Source organism: Megascapheus bottae, chromosome 19 (assembly GCF_031878675.1).
Source record: "Megascapheus bottae isolate mThoBot1 chromosome 19, mThoBot2.hap1, whole genome shotgun sequence".
NCBI lineage: Eukaryota > Metazoa > Chordata > Mammalia > Rodentia > Geomyidae > Megascapheus > Megascapheus bottae.
The window spans coordinates 27,459,089-27,476,212 of record NC_143527.1 but is presented as its reverse complement, the minus strand read 5'-3'; the positions used below and the strand labels follow the sequence as shown (position 1 = coordinate 27,476,212).

Sequence of the window (17,124 nt, the reverse complement as noted above, 5' to 3'; positions counted from 1 at the left end):
AGGGTGTGGAAGGAAATATTCATAGTTGTAAAAGGAAGCTAATAACTAAGAATTAAAAAGTCAAGAAGTAAAAATAGATAGTATTTAGAATTTTGGAACTATTTACCTCCAGAAACAAGTGATAGAATTGAAAGGTACTGTGTTTCAAAAAAAAACAACTGTGTTTGAAAAAAACAACTGTGTTTGAGAGTTTTGAGTTTTTAAGTATATATATAAAATGACTTGGATCAAACTAAAAATTAAAAAGCAAGGTAAAAATATATAAAGTACTGGCCAGAGAGTACTGATCTCTCTGTATAGTCCATCTACCATAGGATGAGTAATCATTTCTCAAGCTTGCTGGAGTAGGGAAGAAAGGAAAAATGGAGGAAATGATACATTTTGTCTATTCCAACTATAAGAAACCCGCTTTTCATTCCTGAGACCGAAAGGGCTGCTCTTAGAGCCTTTGGTGCATGTAGTGAACACTTCCAGTTTTTAGACTGTGTTTCCAGTTTTTATACTATTCTGACTGGGTTGGCTAGTGGTAAAGAATGAAAAGTGCTTCACTGATTTAAGTGAAACTAGGAGTTCTGGTTTCCTTCACCAATGAACCACCTACATTTACATTTTAGAATCTCCTCAAATATCTGCCATGTGAATTTTATACAGATATACAGTTCTTCTTGGTAAGATAACATGGGACATGCTTATTATATCTTCCCAAATAATTATTATTTGAAATATATAAGTATAATCAGAGTCTGCTGCTGTTACCAGTTTTAGAAAAAATTGCATAACCCTTAAAAGATCTCTCTTGTACATTTGTTACCACTCTTCGTTCATTTGTCAGTTTCAGGCTTGAGTTATTGGTATTAAGAGTAGTCTTTGGTAACTGGGCTATTTCCCTGAGGGTAATGTTTGAGGTTCACCTAATTTTAATATATGTCCCTGATTCTTTATATTATCCAGAATTATTCCATTATGTATATGTTGTACTTTGTTTCACCTGCCACCAGGTGATTCTTTTTTTTTTTTTGCTGGCGTTTATAAATAATGTTGATGAGAATGTTTGGGAAAATAAGTGTTCATTCTTGAGAATCGTAGGAATAGAATTGGTAACTTGAACATTTTAGAAAGTGGCAAACTGCTCTCTAAGTGGGTGTATCATTTACATTCTCACCAGTGTGAGGAGTGTTCTAGTTTTACCATATCCTCCATCATGCTTCTTTGCTGTCTTTTTACTTATACTCATTTTAGAATATGAAATGTCCCTTGCTGTTCTGATTTTCATTTTCCCACTAATTATATTGAGGATTTTTTCACATACTTATTGATCATTCCTATATTTATCTAAAAGAAAAAAATTGATAAATTGAACTTTATCAAAATTTAAAATTTCCATACTAAGGAATCTACGGCAAACATGAAACTACTTCAAACTAAAAAGTTTCTGCATAGCAAAGGACATAGTTACTAAACTAGAAAGACAACAAACAGACTGGGAGATCTTTACCAGCTATATATCATATAGTAAGGACTTAATATCCAAAATACATAAGCTTGAGAAACTAGCCCCATCATTAATAAAACCATCAATGAAGGGGCAAGGGAGCTAAATAGAGACTTCCCAGAAGAAGTAAGAATGGCCAGTAAAGACATAGGGAAATTCTCAACATTTCTGGTCATGAAGGAAATGCAAATCAAAACAATGTTAGGATTCCATCACATCAGCATCACATCATTCTTGACCAACATCAAGAATTTGAATGCTGGCAAAATATGGAGAAAAGGTACCCTACTGCACTGCTGGTGGAAATGTAAACTAGGACAACCACTCTGGATGCTGATTTGGAGATTCTTCAAAAAACTAAACATCGAAATTCCTATGATCCAGCTATTCCACTTTCAGGAATCTACCTAGAATATTACAAATCAAGATTAGTAAAGACACTTGAACATCCACACCCATTGCTGAACTATTCACAAGTTACAAAAACAGTCTAGATGCCTTTTAGTAGATGAGTGGAGCCAGGCACAGTGGCTCAAGCCTATAATCCTAGCTACTCAGGAGACTGAGATCTGAGGATCACAGTTCAAAGCCAGTCCAGGCATGAAAGTCTGAGAGACTCTAACTTCTAGGTAACCACCAAAAAACCGGAAGTGGCACTGTGGCTGAAGGGGTAGTGTAATAGCCTTAAGCTGAAGAGCTCAGAGACAGTGCCTGGGCCCAGAGTTCAAGTCCCCTAACTGACCAAAAAAAATAGATGAGTGGATCAAGAAAATGTCGTACATATGCACAATGGAATTTTACTCATCCATTAGATATGAATAATATGCCATTTGTAGGAAAATGAATGGACCTAGAACAAATCATGTTAAGTAAGCCAAGCCCAGCGAGATAACTAGCACATTTTCCCCTAATATATGGAAGCTATATCTAAATTATAACTAGACATGATAACATATAGGGCTCTATGCACTTACATATAAATTGACTAAAAAAAGGGTATATGCAGAGGAGGATTCCAAAGATATAAATCCTCTGAAGATCTAAATACTATTTGTCAAAGTGAATTCCAGGATATGTGAACTTTGGGGGTGGGGGGTGGGGACAGAAAGGAGGTACAGGAATGGAGGGAGGAAGGATGAACAAATATAATTGTATTCAGCACACATTGTGTAAACAATGAATTATGTAACCTTTGGGAATAGATGAAGGGAGCAAATTGAAGAAAGTGAAGAAAGGAATGAAATTTCCCAAGAAGCATTGCAGTTATAACCTGACTAATGGGATTGTAACCCCTTTGTACAACTCCTTAAAAAGACCAGTTAAAATACTTGGAAGAGGAAAATTTATAGCTCTGAGTGGCTTACATTAACAAATTGGAAAAATCACAAACTAACAATTTAATGTCGCACCTTAAGTTCTTGGAAAAAGAGCAACAAACCAACCCCAATCCCAGTAGAAGGAAGCAAATCATTAAAATCAAAGCAGAATTAAATGAATTGGAGTCCAAAAAAAAAAAAAAACTATAGAATCAACAAAACAAAGGAGTTGGTTCTTTGAAAAAATTAACAAAATTGACAGACCCTTAGCAAATCTTACCAAAAAAAGAAGGGAGCACACCCAAATAAAATCACAGATGAGAATGGTAATACCACGACAGAAATTACCAAGATCCAGAGCATCATAAGGGTATACTTTCCAAACCTTTATGCCAACAAATTTGAGAATCTAGAAGAAATGGATGAATTTCTAGCCAATATTAACATACCCACACTGAACCAAGAAGACCTAATCCAACTAAACAGACCTCTTTCAAGCACTGACATAGAAATGGCAATAAGAGACCTCCCATCCAAGAAAAGCCCAGGGCCAGATGGATTTACAGCTGAATTCTATAAGGTCTTCAAAGCAGAGTTCACATCAATACTCCTCAAGTTCTTCAATGAAATTGAAAACGAAAGCTCTTTGCCAAACTCATTCTACAAAGCCACTATAACCCTCATCCCCAAACCAGAGATTTATCAAAGAAAGAGAATTATAGACCTATGTCTTTGATGAATATCGATGCAAAACTTCTCAATAAAATACTGGCCAACCATCTTCAGCAACTCATCAAAAAAAAATTATACACTATGATCAAACAGGATTCATCCCAGGGATGCAAAACTGGTTCAGCATACAAAAGTCAATATAATCCAACACATCAACAGGAGCAAGGACAAGAATCACATGATTATCTCAATAGACGCATTTGACAAGATCCAATACCCCTTGGAGAAACTAGAAATCCATGGAACATTCTCAGTATAATAAAGACTGTGTATGACAAACCCACAGCTAGCATTATACTTAATGCCGAAAAGCTAAAACCATTTCCTCTAAAATCAGGAATGAGACAAGGATGACCACTGTCTCCACTCCTCTTGAACATAGTATTAGAATTTCTAGCCAGAGCAGTAAGGCAAGAAGCAAGCATAAAGGGGATCCAAATAGGGAAAGAGGAAGTGAAACTTTCCCTCTTTGCAGATGACATGATTCTGTATTTAAAGAACCCTATGGACTCCACTTCCAAGTTGCTTGAGCTGATTCGAAACTTTGGCAAGGTAGCAGAGTATAAAATTAACCTTCAAAAATCAACTGCCTTCCTATATGCCAACAATGAGAGGAACGAGGCAATAATCAGGAAAGCAACTCCTTTTGCAATAGCCTCAAAAAAAAAAAAAGTACCTAGGAATTAACTAAGAATGTAAAGGACCTTTTTGATGAAAACTTTAAAACCCTGAAAAAGGAAATTAAAGCAGAACTGAGGAAATGGAAAAATCTCCCATACTCCTGGATTAGAAGAATTAACATCGTGAAAATGACAATCTTGCCAAGGGCTATCTACAAGTTCAGTGCAATACTCATCAATATCTCAATGTCATTCTTTAAAGAAATAGAAGAGGCAATCCAAAATTTCATATGGAATAATAAAAGACGCCGTATAGCAAAAACAATTCTCAGCAGAAAGAGCAGCACAGGAAGAATTTCAATACAAACTTTAGACTATTACAGAGCTATTGTAACCAAAACAGCTTGGTACTGGCAGAAGAACAGGCCTGAGGACCAATGGAATGGAACTGAGGACCTAGATATTAACCCACAGACCTATGGCCACCTAATCTTTGGTAAGGGAGCCAAAAAATAGAATGGAAGAAAGACAGCCTCTTCAACAAGTGGTGCTGGCAGAACTGGTTAAGCACCTGCAGAAAACTAAAGTTGGATTAACTAAAGTTAATCCATTAACTCCAAATGGATCAAAGACCTGGAAGTAAAAGGAGATAAACAGAAAACTTTACAAGAAGGAATAGGAGATACACTAGGTCTCCTTGGCACAGGTCGGAACTTTCTTAATAAAGACCCAGAAACAAAACAAATCAAAGAAAGTCTGGATAAGTGGGACTGCATTAAACTGCAGAGCTTCTGTATGGCAAAGGACATAGCTAGCAAACTAACTAGACAGCCTATAGAGTGGGAGAAGATCTTCACTAACCATTCAACAGACAAAGGCCTCATATCTAAAATATATCAACAGCTCAAAAAATTGAATTACTCCAAAACTAATCTCCAAAGAAACAACCATCCCATTAAAAGATGGGCCAAAGACTTAAAGAGAGTCTTCTCTGAAGTAGAAACAAGAATGACCTATAGACACATGAAGAAATGCTGGACATCTCTGGCCCTTAAAGAAATGAAAATCAAAATAACTCTTAAGATTCCACCTCACTCCAGTTAGAATGGCCAGGATCAAGAAATCTAATAGCAACAGATGCTGGAGGGAATGTGGCCAGGACTGATCACTACTACACTATTGGTGGGAGTGCAAACTTGTTCAACCACTATGGAAAGCATGGAAGTTCCTCAAAAGACTAAGCATAGAGCTCCCCTATGACCCAGCAATTCCACTCCTTGGCATTTACCCAATCGTCCAGAAACAAGGGCATACTAAATCCACTAGCACAACGATGTTCATTGCAGCACTATTTACCATAGCAAAGATATGCAACCAATCCAGATGCCCCTCAGTTGATGAGTGGATCAAAAAGATGTGGTATTTATACACAATGGAATTCAAAGCTGCTGTCAGAAAGAATGACATTGCCCCATTTGTTAGGAAATGGAAAGACTTAGAAAAACTCATTAAATGAAGTAAGCTAGACTCAAAGGAACATAGGCTCAATGGTTTCCCTCATTTGTCATAATCAGTAGAAACCTTGGGCTCTCCTAGCAGAGATTCACAATAGAACAAAACCTAGATACATAAGGCCATATAGTATGATGTTAAAGGAAAAGGACCTCCAGGATATAGAAACAAAAGCCATATAATGAGTGATTGTTGTCCTTAATGTCCTATGTTATCTCTCATCTCTTTTGCTGTCCCTTGGTTATCTTATTATTATTACAATATTTTACCTTGTTATCTGATTTATTATATATATGCTTATTTGGTTATTTGAAATAGGATAGGGAAGGGGGAAAAACAAGATGAGGGGCGGGAGTGGGGGAAGGGAAATGGGGACCAAGACATGAGAAAGGGTATCAATGTTTGTGAAGTAATACACCTTTTATCTGGTGAATATAATGTAACCCTTCTATTAATTACAATAAAAAGTATATGAAGAAAAAAAAAGGATGAGTTCTTAGGAAAAAATGTGGGGAGTATCTACAGTATGAAAGTAGCAGTTCCATTACCGTTATAAAAATTACCTGAGATCATTAATAAAGAATCAGTCTTTAATAAACAGAAATACTTGGAAATGGTGCTATGGCTCAAGTGCTAGAGCACTAGCTTTGAGCCGAATAACTCAGGGTCAGTGCCCCGGCCCAGAGTTCAAGCCCTACAACTGACTTCAAAAAGTGGCGGGGCAGGAGTTTGGTCTATTGGTAGAGAGTTTGCCTAGCATGCAGAAAGACCCAGAGTCAATTCCTCAGTACATAGAAAAAGGCTAAGTGGTGCTGAGGCTCGAATGGTAGAGCTCTAGCCTTGAGAAAGTCCAAGGACAGTGCACAGGCCCTGAGCTCAAGTCCAGGATTGGCACAAAAAAAGAAAACACAAAAAAAGAAGAAACAGAACTAAAAGACTCCCCTCTATCCAAAAAAAAGGAATGAAATAGCAAAGTTACAGAAGAAGAAAATATTTGCATCTATCCAGCTAAGAACTTAAATGGAGAATATTTGTAAAGAACTTTTAAACTAAACATACAACCGAATAAGAAAAAATTAACAAAAAGACTAGATATTTCACCCCAAATCTCATTTGATTGGCAATGAGCACATAAAAGACAGCTGTTGGGGAAATGCCAATTAAGACAGTAATAAGATGCAATTCTAAACCTATTTAACTAGATGGCTAAAGTAATGTGCTGAAAAAGATACAGAATAATTGAAACTTGCATATTTCTGGTGGGCATGCAAAGTACTATTATACTCGCTGGCAAAGGTTTGGCGATCGTTTATAAGATTATGTAGCCCAGTGAGCCAATTCACTGAATATAAATAAGTTAAAAGCATGTTTACACAAAACTTTGCACTTGAATGCTTGTAGCCATTCTATCTGTAATGACCAAAGAACTTGTCAGAGGAATGGATAAACAAACGACATAGCCATGCAGTTAAATATATACAATAGCTTAAATGTTTCTCAAAAATATGCCCAATGAAAGAAACCATTGTCAAAGATCATAGGCTACATGCTTCCATTTATGTGCTATTATTAAAAAAAAAAATTAGGGGCCGGGAGTTTGGCCTAGTGGTTAAAGTGCTTGCCTAGCATGCACGAAGACCCGGGTTCGATTCCTTGGTACCACATACATACAAAAAAAGCCGGAAGTGGTGCTGAGGCTCAAGTGGTAGAGCTCTAGCCTTGAGAAAGTCCAAGAACGGTGCTCAGGCCCTGAGCTCAAGCCCAGGGCTGGCAAAAAAAAAAAAAAAAAAAAAAAGCCAGGCACTGGTGGTTCACGCCTATAATCCTAGCTACTCAGGAGGCTGAGATCTGAGGATCGCAGTTCAAAGCAGCATGGGCATGAAACTCCGTGAGACTGTTACCACCAATTAAACCACCAGGAAACCGGAAGTGGTGCTGTGGCTCAAGTGGTAGAGTGATAGCCTTGAGCTGAAGAACTCAGGGACCAGTGCCCAGAGTTCAAGCCCTATGACCGACCAAAAATTTGAAACAAAACAAAACACAACTAGTAATGGAAAACAAATGTTGTTTGCCAAGAATCAGGTATTAGGGGCAGACTGTTTTATGAAATGATAGTATAAGAGAGTTCTTTGCCGATGTGGAGCAATTCTGTTTCCTGATCATGGTAGTAGGTACATGAATGTGTACATATGTTCAAACTTATGGAACTTATACCATCAAAAAATCATATAATGAAAAATGACACAAAATCAATATCGATGCTCCTGTGAAGCAACTGCTCTTACCACATTGAAGCTAAGAATCTGAGTTGTTAGGAAACAATTTCATAGTATCTCCTAAGGTTGAGTTTATATATAGTTTATTCCTAGAAATACAGTCACCAAAAGCCATACATGAATAATGATTATAGCACAATGTGTAATAGCCCAGACTTCAAAGTACTAAGTTCCATGAACATTAGAATGGAAAAATAAAGCACTTGGAAGTGTTTGCATAATGGAATACTGCTGCAGTGATAAAATAATCTGTTGCATGTGACATTATGGATGTTGTACAAATGACTGTTGAGTGAAAAAAATTCAGAAAAAAGTATGCTCTGTGTCAGTAATTTTCAAGGTCCTTTCAGAGAGTCTGCAAGATCAGAACAGATTTTATGATATTACATATTAAGATTTTCTTTGTCCTGTTTGCTCTTAATTCTCCAGCTAGTACACAGGAGCTGTATGCATTAGTAATTAGGAAAAAAAGAATTCATAAATAATTTGAATAAAGTTTAGTATAAGTAAATATTAACTATAATGTGACAACTATAAGGGAGTTAAGGCATTGTAATGAATACCCTAGGAATGAGAGTTCAAGGAAAGAAAAACTGAAGGAGACCTGACCTACAGCTGAGATTCAGACCTCATCAGAAAAATTCTGATTGAAGTTCACTGTGTGACAGAAAAGCTTGTTGGTTTTCCCTGGCTGATACTCTCCAGAGTTGGTACCAGGAGGTAGGCCTATGAGTAAGACATCCACTTGAGCATGCATTTGTATGAAATCAGAGCCCAAACTGGCAAATAGGAACTGCCTTTCCAGAGCACAAACAGCCAACCTTAAGAAGCTAGAGTGTCTAGATTTCCTGAGAACCTACTGGTTGGTGTGTTACTGAAACTAAAAGGAACCTTTTGGAAGAAGGTCTGACTGCAGCTCATAGTATGGTTGAAAATTTTGCTGAATACCTCTGGGTATTCACCATACTCAACAGCAGCCACACCTGTAGGAAGGAAAAAATAAATCAATGCGCACACAAACCAGAAAGGCAAGTGCCTTCCTCCTGTGATATTCCTCCACTACCCTCTACTGACAGAGTTTATTTATACATCATGCCAGCTACAAAGAAAAAACACTTTTAAGGGCCTTTTCCATTATTGTAGAGTAGGTAATGAAAAGTTTGAAGCTGAGCGGCAATAAGTGAGTAATAGACACATTACCTGATAGGAGTTAACCACTGGTAAGCTGATACAATATTTGTTTATAAATTGTTAAGTTTTTATATTACATCTTAACATACATAGTAAATGTCAATAGTTATAAGCTGCATAAAGAAAAGCTTTTTGAAGCTCTCAATTTATAAACATATAAAGGAATTATAAATCAGATAGTTTGAGAACTACTGCTTTATAAACAGATGGAACTCATACTGCTGGGAATCTTTATGAATTTAACCATTTTGGGTTTTTCCTTTTGTTGCCTATTATTGTAATCATATTTTTACTTCTATTTGATTATTCCATAGAACGATCTTATAGTTTTATTTCCTTTCCATGCAATTTTAGAATTTACTTTTTAGGATTTAATGGTTTAATATATCATGAAATAAGTCTAGGTTGTTACTTTATTCTATAGAACCTTCTGTCTCAGATTTTTCTTCTCCTGTTCTGCTTCCTAGCCATGGCTATGGTTAACAATACCATCTGTATACTGCACATGTTCCTGAATCATCTTATGTATTGTACATCATTTTTTTCCTTTTGTCATTTTGGTAAGCCAGCAGCTAGATAGTCACCTTAGCTGTTTTAATAAGTATCAGATACTTGGGAAAAGAGATAATGTATGACATAAGATAAGTCAGCTAAATAGTAAAAGAACTTCTTTGAAACCTCTTGTTCATACACTGGCTGTTCCTGACTTTAGTCTTTTTCTAGGCATACAGGATGTATTCTCCCATAAAAATACCGAATTGTCTTAACTTGACCACCTATGATGCACCTGAAACATAGTGTAATATGCATGAATAATAGCCACTGTAACAATTTTGATGGAAAAATTTTTGAAGCAGTATTAGGAATTTTAAAGACTTGTTTTCTTTTTTTGCAACCTAGATAACTAATCTTGACCCTCTTTTAGCTCATAACTTGGAAGAAAAGGCTCCAAAGGACAGCAGACTGTGTGGGTCTTCTAGTGGATTTGAGATAAACAGTGGGTGGAGTGGAATGAAGCTCTGTGTTTTCTGGATCAGAAATGACTAGACAGTGAGATAATTAATTGATAGTAAGAGGTAGAACTAAGCTGAGAAATGGTAAAGAAAACTAGAGGGAGGCTGGGCATGGTGGCACATTCCCAGTAATCCCAGTAACCTGGGAGGCAGAGGCAAGAGGAGCACTAGTTTGAGAAAAGCTCAGGCTACATAGGGGGGTGGAAGACAGAATAGGAGGGGCTAAAAGGGATGCAATGAAGAACAAGTTAAGCTATTTGCTGCTTTTCCCCTGGGAGAGAGAAGAGTGGGGCTGCTGGGAGCCATAAAGTAACCTCTGCTTATCCTTCTAGTATCTTTGTCATCTTTCTAACCCACTCTTTTTTGTTCAGTTGCCAGGATGTAGTCCTAGCATAGCATGCTCAGTAAGTAGGATTCTTACAACTTCAGAGTTTTTATCTCCTCTTCCTCCACTCCCATTGATAGGTGATAAAGGAGCAAGAGCTTTGAGAAGCTTGGGAGAGCAGAGGAAAAAGGAAGAAAGGAAAGACTAGAGTAACTAATTGTGAATACAGTTATGGATAAGAAAGGATTATACATACATTCTTTAGGGGGCTTGTATTCTATAACATCACCTGATACTGATACCTGATTGCTTACTATTTTTACTATTCTCAAGCAGTATCATTTAGCTAACAAAGTTGAAAGAAGAGACCATGTTACATAACAAAATGCTAGGAATATAACATTTACAATGTTCATTTTGTGTTAATATATTTCAGGTGTATGTGTTCTGACATCTTCATGTTTATGCCTAATCTATTAAAACACCATGTATTTGGTATTTCATTAATAGAGGTTTGGTCATTGGAGGCTGAGCTGTGGAGTTTTCAGTTAGGCTTCCTTATTGTTTCTGTCCTTGGCTTCTCATCTGTGATACCTGGTTCTAAGTTTCTGCTTTATAAAATGACTAAGGATTAAGCCTTAGTTTATAATAGGTATTCTTTTTTTTCTATGTATGTGGTACCAAGGAATAGAACCCGGGTCTTCGTGCATGCTAGGCAAGCACTTTAACCACTAGGCCAAACTCCCAGCCCCTATAATAGGTATTCTTTAAATGCAGTTTATCCTCATGAAAGTTACACTTTTGTTTGGATTTAAACTTTGTGTTTCTCACTTTTATGCAATTGAATTCCCCAAATACAGGGAGTTTGGGACTGATAAGATAGTTAATTGATTCTCCATTAAAACGAAGCAACCCAAAAAGGAGGAGCTGCCTACTTTTAAGAATGCAAGTGAACCTTTAAAATAATTTTAATTTCAATGTATTTCAAGATACTGTTTATTAAACATGAAACATTAAAACCTAAATAAATGAAAACATAAGAATCTTACCACTAGAGCACATTGTTTCTATTATTCTATCGCCTTTTTTATGCAATATCTGCTAATTAACATAAAAAATAAAGGCATTTGCTTTGTCTCCAGGTGTAAAACAAAGGTCTATCCAGATAATCTTCCTACAACTAGTGTGGTGATTGTTTTCCACAATGAGGCATGGAGCACACTTCTGCGAACTGTCCATAGTGTCATTAATCGTTCACCGAGACACATGATAGAAGAAATAGTTCTTGTAGATGATGCCAGTGAAAGAGGTAAATCATAAACTTCAATGCCAATAATATTCTGCCTTTTGTCATTAATGGTCTACTAATTTTTACAACTTTAACTTAGTACTTTTATATAAATTTCTAATTTATAAGTATAGTATTTGGATTTATTCACACATAAAAGTATACTATTGTGAAGTTTCAAAAGTATTTAATTCGTTGTACCTTAATCTTATTTTAGAAAGAAATGATGATTTAAAATGAATATGTTTTATGCAGAATAGTTTAAAAAAATCTAAATGGACCTGTGGTTTAAGTTGTAGAGTGTTAGTCTTGTGCATAAGAGCTCAGGGACAACGCCCAGGCCCTGAGTTCAAGCTCTGGGCCCAGTGCACACATAAACATAACACCTAAAGTCATTTGGTTTCTTTGCTCTTGGATAGACTGCTTTGAAAATTGTCTACAGTGAACTTTCCACAAGTAAGGAGTCTTTTGTCTTTTGGTTGTATTACTGTGGACAATAGAAGTATAAACCTCATGTGGATAATTTTTGGCTAAGAGTTAATCCTAGAAAATTCAGGAGTTAAGAAAATTCATATAATTTTGCATAACTGCAATCATGATGGAAATTATTCTAAGCAATGTATCTTTAGGTGATTTTGCCTTTGTGCAAATATAGAATGTACTTATCAAAAGATGTTTATGGTGTTCTTAAATAATGTCTGTGATATCACATATGATGTCATTGATCAAAATGTCATTATGCAGCACATAACTTTTTAAACATCCAGTAATGAGTAGTGCTCAGTTCACTTGTGTTCACACTGCTAAATTAAATGTTCTTCAAGGAGAGATTTTTTCTGAAAGAAAATTAATTTTGTTTTTTTATTATTAAAGAATTTATTAACGTTGATTTTTACATCATATTTCAAATGATGTGTTTAACAAACAAGTGTTCAAGAAGGGAATCTCTATATACAATCACTGGCACTTAGTTTTTAGAACTTAATCCAAATTAGGCTAAGGGTTTGTATGTCATAGATACATATTAGTTTATGAAATAAAACATTATGTCTATAGAGTCATAGGTTTTTATGTCTATGTAGTTATGTTTATATTTCCATTACCATGTCCATAGCATTGTGTATGCAACTTTTGAGTCCTCGCTTTTGTATTGTTTGGATCTAATAGCCACATATTAAGGATACCATGTACCTTTTGTTCCTTAGGTATTGACATGTCTCAGTCAACATGATTCGCTCTAGATTTATCCACTTCCCTGCGAATGCCATTATTTTATCTTGTCTGTTGGCTATATAGAATTCCATTGAATATATATACCATATTTTCTGTATCCATTCATATGCAGTAGGGCATCTGGATTGTTTCCATAGCCTGGCTATTGTGAATAATGCAGAGATGAACATAGCTAAGCAGGTGTCCTTATCATGTCTTGGGTTATGATGTTCAGGGTAGATGCCCAGAAGTGGTATGGTGGGATCGTAGGGAATGTCAATTTTCAGTTCTTTAAGAAACTTCCACACTGCTTTTCAAAGTGGCTGAACTAGTTTACAATCCCACCAGCCGTGTAGTAGGGTTCCTTTTTCTCAAAACCCCGCCAACAACTGTCATTATCTGAGTTCAAAATCTTGGCCATTCTTGTTGGAGTAAGGTGGTATCTTAGGGTTGTTTTTATTTGCATTTCCTTTATGACCATAGATGATGAACATTTTCTCATATGCTTTTCTGTCATTTTAATCTCTTTTTCTGATAAGTCTCTCTTGCCCATTTAGTGAATGGTTTGTTGGGTTTGAGGGGGATTAATTTCTTGAGTACCCTGTAGATACTGGATATTAAGCATTTGTCAGATGTATTATTGGTAAATATCTTTTCCCAGTTGGCTGGCTGTCTCTCTACTTTTGCGACTATCCTTTTATCTGTACAGAAACTTTTTATTTTTAGGTAGTCCCATTTATCGAGTCTCTCTCCAATCTGTTGTGACCCTGGGATTCTGTTCAGGAATCTTTTGCCTGTGCCTATGAGTTCCAGTGATTTTTCTCTTAAGTTTTAAGTGCCTAAGAAGGGTATATAAAGAATAGCAAATTTTGATAGAGTGTACCCTCAAAGACATTCACAAGTTCATAACTCAAAACCACATGTAAAAAGAAACAGCTCAGAGAGACAATGTTTTCTCCTATATGTGGAAGCTAGATCTAAAATACAGTGGGACCTGATAAATTATACAGAACTCCAGTCACTCACACACAGTGAGACCAAAGGAGAGGATCATAAAGGCACACAAGGCTTATGTGCATCTGGTAATATAATTCTTACCAAAATGAACTCCAGAAATGGAAACAAGAGGATTTTTCTTTGTGTCGTTTTTGTTCTCATTTGGTCTTGTTAGTTCGTGTATCGATCTTTGGGAGAGTAAGAGGAAGGCACAGAAATGGAGGGTGGAAAGGTGAACGGAGGCAGCAGCGGTACTCACTAGACACTATGTTGAAAATGAACTATACAACTTGAAGGTAAAAACAGGGAGAGAGCGAGGGAAAGGGTGACACTGTCCAAAAAGAAACGTACTCTGTAGCTGAAGTATGTAACTTTAATCCTTCTATATATAACTTTATAATAGATAGAAAAATAATGTAAACAAAAAATGAAACTTACATATCCCAGTTCTTAAATTCTCTTTTCTCTTGGAATCCTTACTTAATATCCAAAATTGACTGACTGTGTAAGTCAGAGGTGTGGGCAGACATCTACTTCCCTGTTCATCATCAGAGGTTCAGTCACTAGCACTTCTGAGTGCTATTCTAATTCTCCTTTATCTTCCTGCCTAGAAATTCTCAAGAATTCCTAGGTGGTACATTTCTGTAATCCTGGGAGTATCACAAGTTCAAGGCCTGTCTGGGGGTACGTAGTAAAACCATATCTCAAGAGAGGAGGGAGGATTGGTAAAGTGGGAGAAAAGGGGAAAGGAAAAGCCACGTCATATAGGATTTAATAAGTGGCATGATCGTGTTTGCATGCTCAAAGCTCACTTTCTATACACATTATATTGAACAGATGGCAGGAGGTACCAAGTATCTGCAGAGAGACTAGACTGGTTTCTTTTCCAATCTAGATGTAAAATATATATATCTCAGGAATAGGATAAAGTAGATTTAAACAGTGGTTCCTGAACTCAACAGTTATCTAAACAATGATACCAAACAAAATGGTGTTAGAAAATTTTCAGTGTGATAGCAAACCTGCAGTTATAACACAAAAACAGTAGTTCCCAAATACTAGAAATGAGGATCTAGATTCTTGAGACATTCTTACTCTGACTACCTCATGTTCCATGATAGAGTGATGCTTAAAAATTGATTTATTGGAGCTGGGTACCGTGGCTCTTGCCTGTAATCCTAACTACTCAGGAGGCTGAGATCTGAGGTTCAAGGTTCAAAGCAAGCCCGGGCACAAAAGAACCTGAGACTCTTATCTCCAATTAAACTCTAGAAAATGGGAAGTGGGGCTCGGCTCAAGGGTAGGTTGGTAGCCTTGAGTTGAAGAGCTCAGGGACAGCACCTAGGCCCAGAGTTGAAGCCCCATGACCCCCACCACACACAAAAAAATTTGTTTTTTGATGCAGTTGTAAAGATAATTCTACTAAATAAAATTCAACCTTAGTTTTAGGTGAAATGGTAGCTTCTAATAATAATCATTTAACCTCTCATAGCTATTTCCTATAAAACGAGGCTTGGTTCATACATACATACTTTCCTACCTAATCCTGAGTCCATGATTCTGCATCATCCTAAAGGAAAAAAACATGTTTCCCAGCCTTATTGTCTGAAAGAAAGATCCCAAACAGAAATGTCAAAAATTTTGTAAAATAGTAACTTTTTATCATAGCACAGAATTTGGCTTTTTTTCACTTTATTCATAAACAGGACAAAGTATTACAGCTTTCAGATATATGAAATGTAAGAATTAAATTGCTTTGGTGTTTAAGAAATATGTAAACTACCTTAATATTTTTGGGAAATCTTGTTAGGAGACACAAAATTTATAATGCATTCAACCTTGACTAAGATACTCAAGAATAGCTCTTTATTCTGCCACATGAAATTCTGACAAAATCTAGATACAGTGTAAAGACTAGACACTAATCTACATTCGTGGTAGATTAGGTGCTTCCACAATGCTGAATTGCTCTTTGTAGAGTTTCCTTCTTAAACTTTGTTTTTTGAGATAGGGCTTTGCTGCATTGAAACTTGCCAGCATACCTTAAGCAGATGTTAAACTCACAATCCTCCTGCATCTGCTTCCCAAGTGTCGGAATGATGGGCATATACCAGTGTACCTTTTAAAATATTCTTGCCATGGATTAAAATGTTGGGTTTTGAAATTGGAAAAACATGGGCTTTAACAGCTATGCCACCATGGTCAAATTCATAAAACATTCTGAGCCTTAGATTTTCATTTCCTGTTCCTGAGATACACAACCTCACAGAGTTCTTGTGAATATTAAATGGGAAAACATAGAACAGGTTTAACGAAAATGTTCTAAGAGATTACCACTGCTCCCTTTTTTTTTTTTCTTTTACTCAGAGTGTAGTTTGATCTTTCTGGTCTTGATTTGCAAAATAATCATGTTTTTGGTTTCTCTTTTTAGCCCAAATATTAAGAAAATATGTTAGTGAAACTGGAAAATTTAGTACTCGTGGTAGGACATAGAAATCTTTTTGTCCATTTTCATATTCCTGATTATTATCGCCCATTCTGGACATTTGCCAGTTCAACAGGTGATCATTTCATCCTATCCCAGCATGTAGGAAGCACTTTGGATCCCTACTGTCAACCTTTGAAGAATCCCTTAATGTATAGCCCTGATTTCTAAGAATTGCAGGAGTTCTGTGGGACAAAGCTAATCATAGAGGAATTCTAATAGTTGTATTTCAAGCTCCCTATTTCAAGTTCCCTATTCCATAGGGAAATATCCTTATGTCTTTATATAGAAAATAGTTGGAGAGGAGCTGGGAGTTTGGCCTAGTGGTAGAGTGCCTAGCATGCACAAAGACCTGGGTTCAATTCCTTGGTACCACATACTTAGAAAAAGCCGGAAGTAAAAAAAAAAAGAAAGAAAAAAAAATAGTTGGAGAGATATGGGCAACATCATCATTAATAACCTCTGTGCTATAAATTCTACAAAATAAGCTAATCCAAAAGACTATCTTTGCTTTGAGGAAGTCTCACATTTTCTGCTCTTTTAGGTTAGTTATAAACTAAAGGATGTATAGCCTCTTTTTTCCCCTCTCTTTAATTGCCTTCTTAAAAAAATATTTTTTTTCCATAGACCCCCTGTCTATTAAGGATCTCTCTCTCTTTGGTCTTA

The 17,124-nt window shown here is 36.3% G+C and overlaps 1 protein-coding gene across 2 annotated transcripts in view; it reads left to right on the top strand.

The window, feature by feature from the left end:
* Galnt1 (polypeptide N-acetylgalactosaminyltransferase 1) overlaps positions 1-17,124 on the top strand; it is an 83,757-nt gene that overhangs the window by 44,716 nt on the left and 21,917 nt on the right. For both annotated transcript variants that reach the window (XM_090353243.1, XM_090353244.1), the window contains exon 4: positions 11,620-11,786. In XM_090353243.1, coding sequence (XP_090209369.1) covers positions 11,620-11,786 — 167 coding nt within the window. The remainder of the gene's footprint in view (positions 1-11,619; positions 11,787-17,124) is intronic.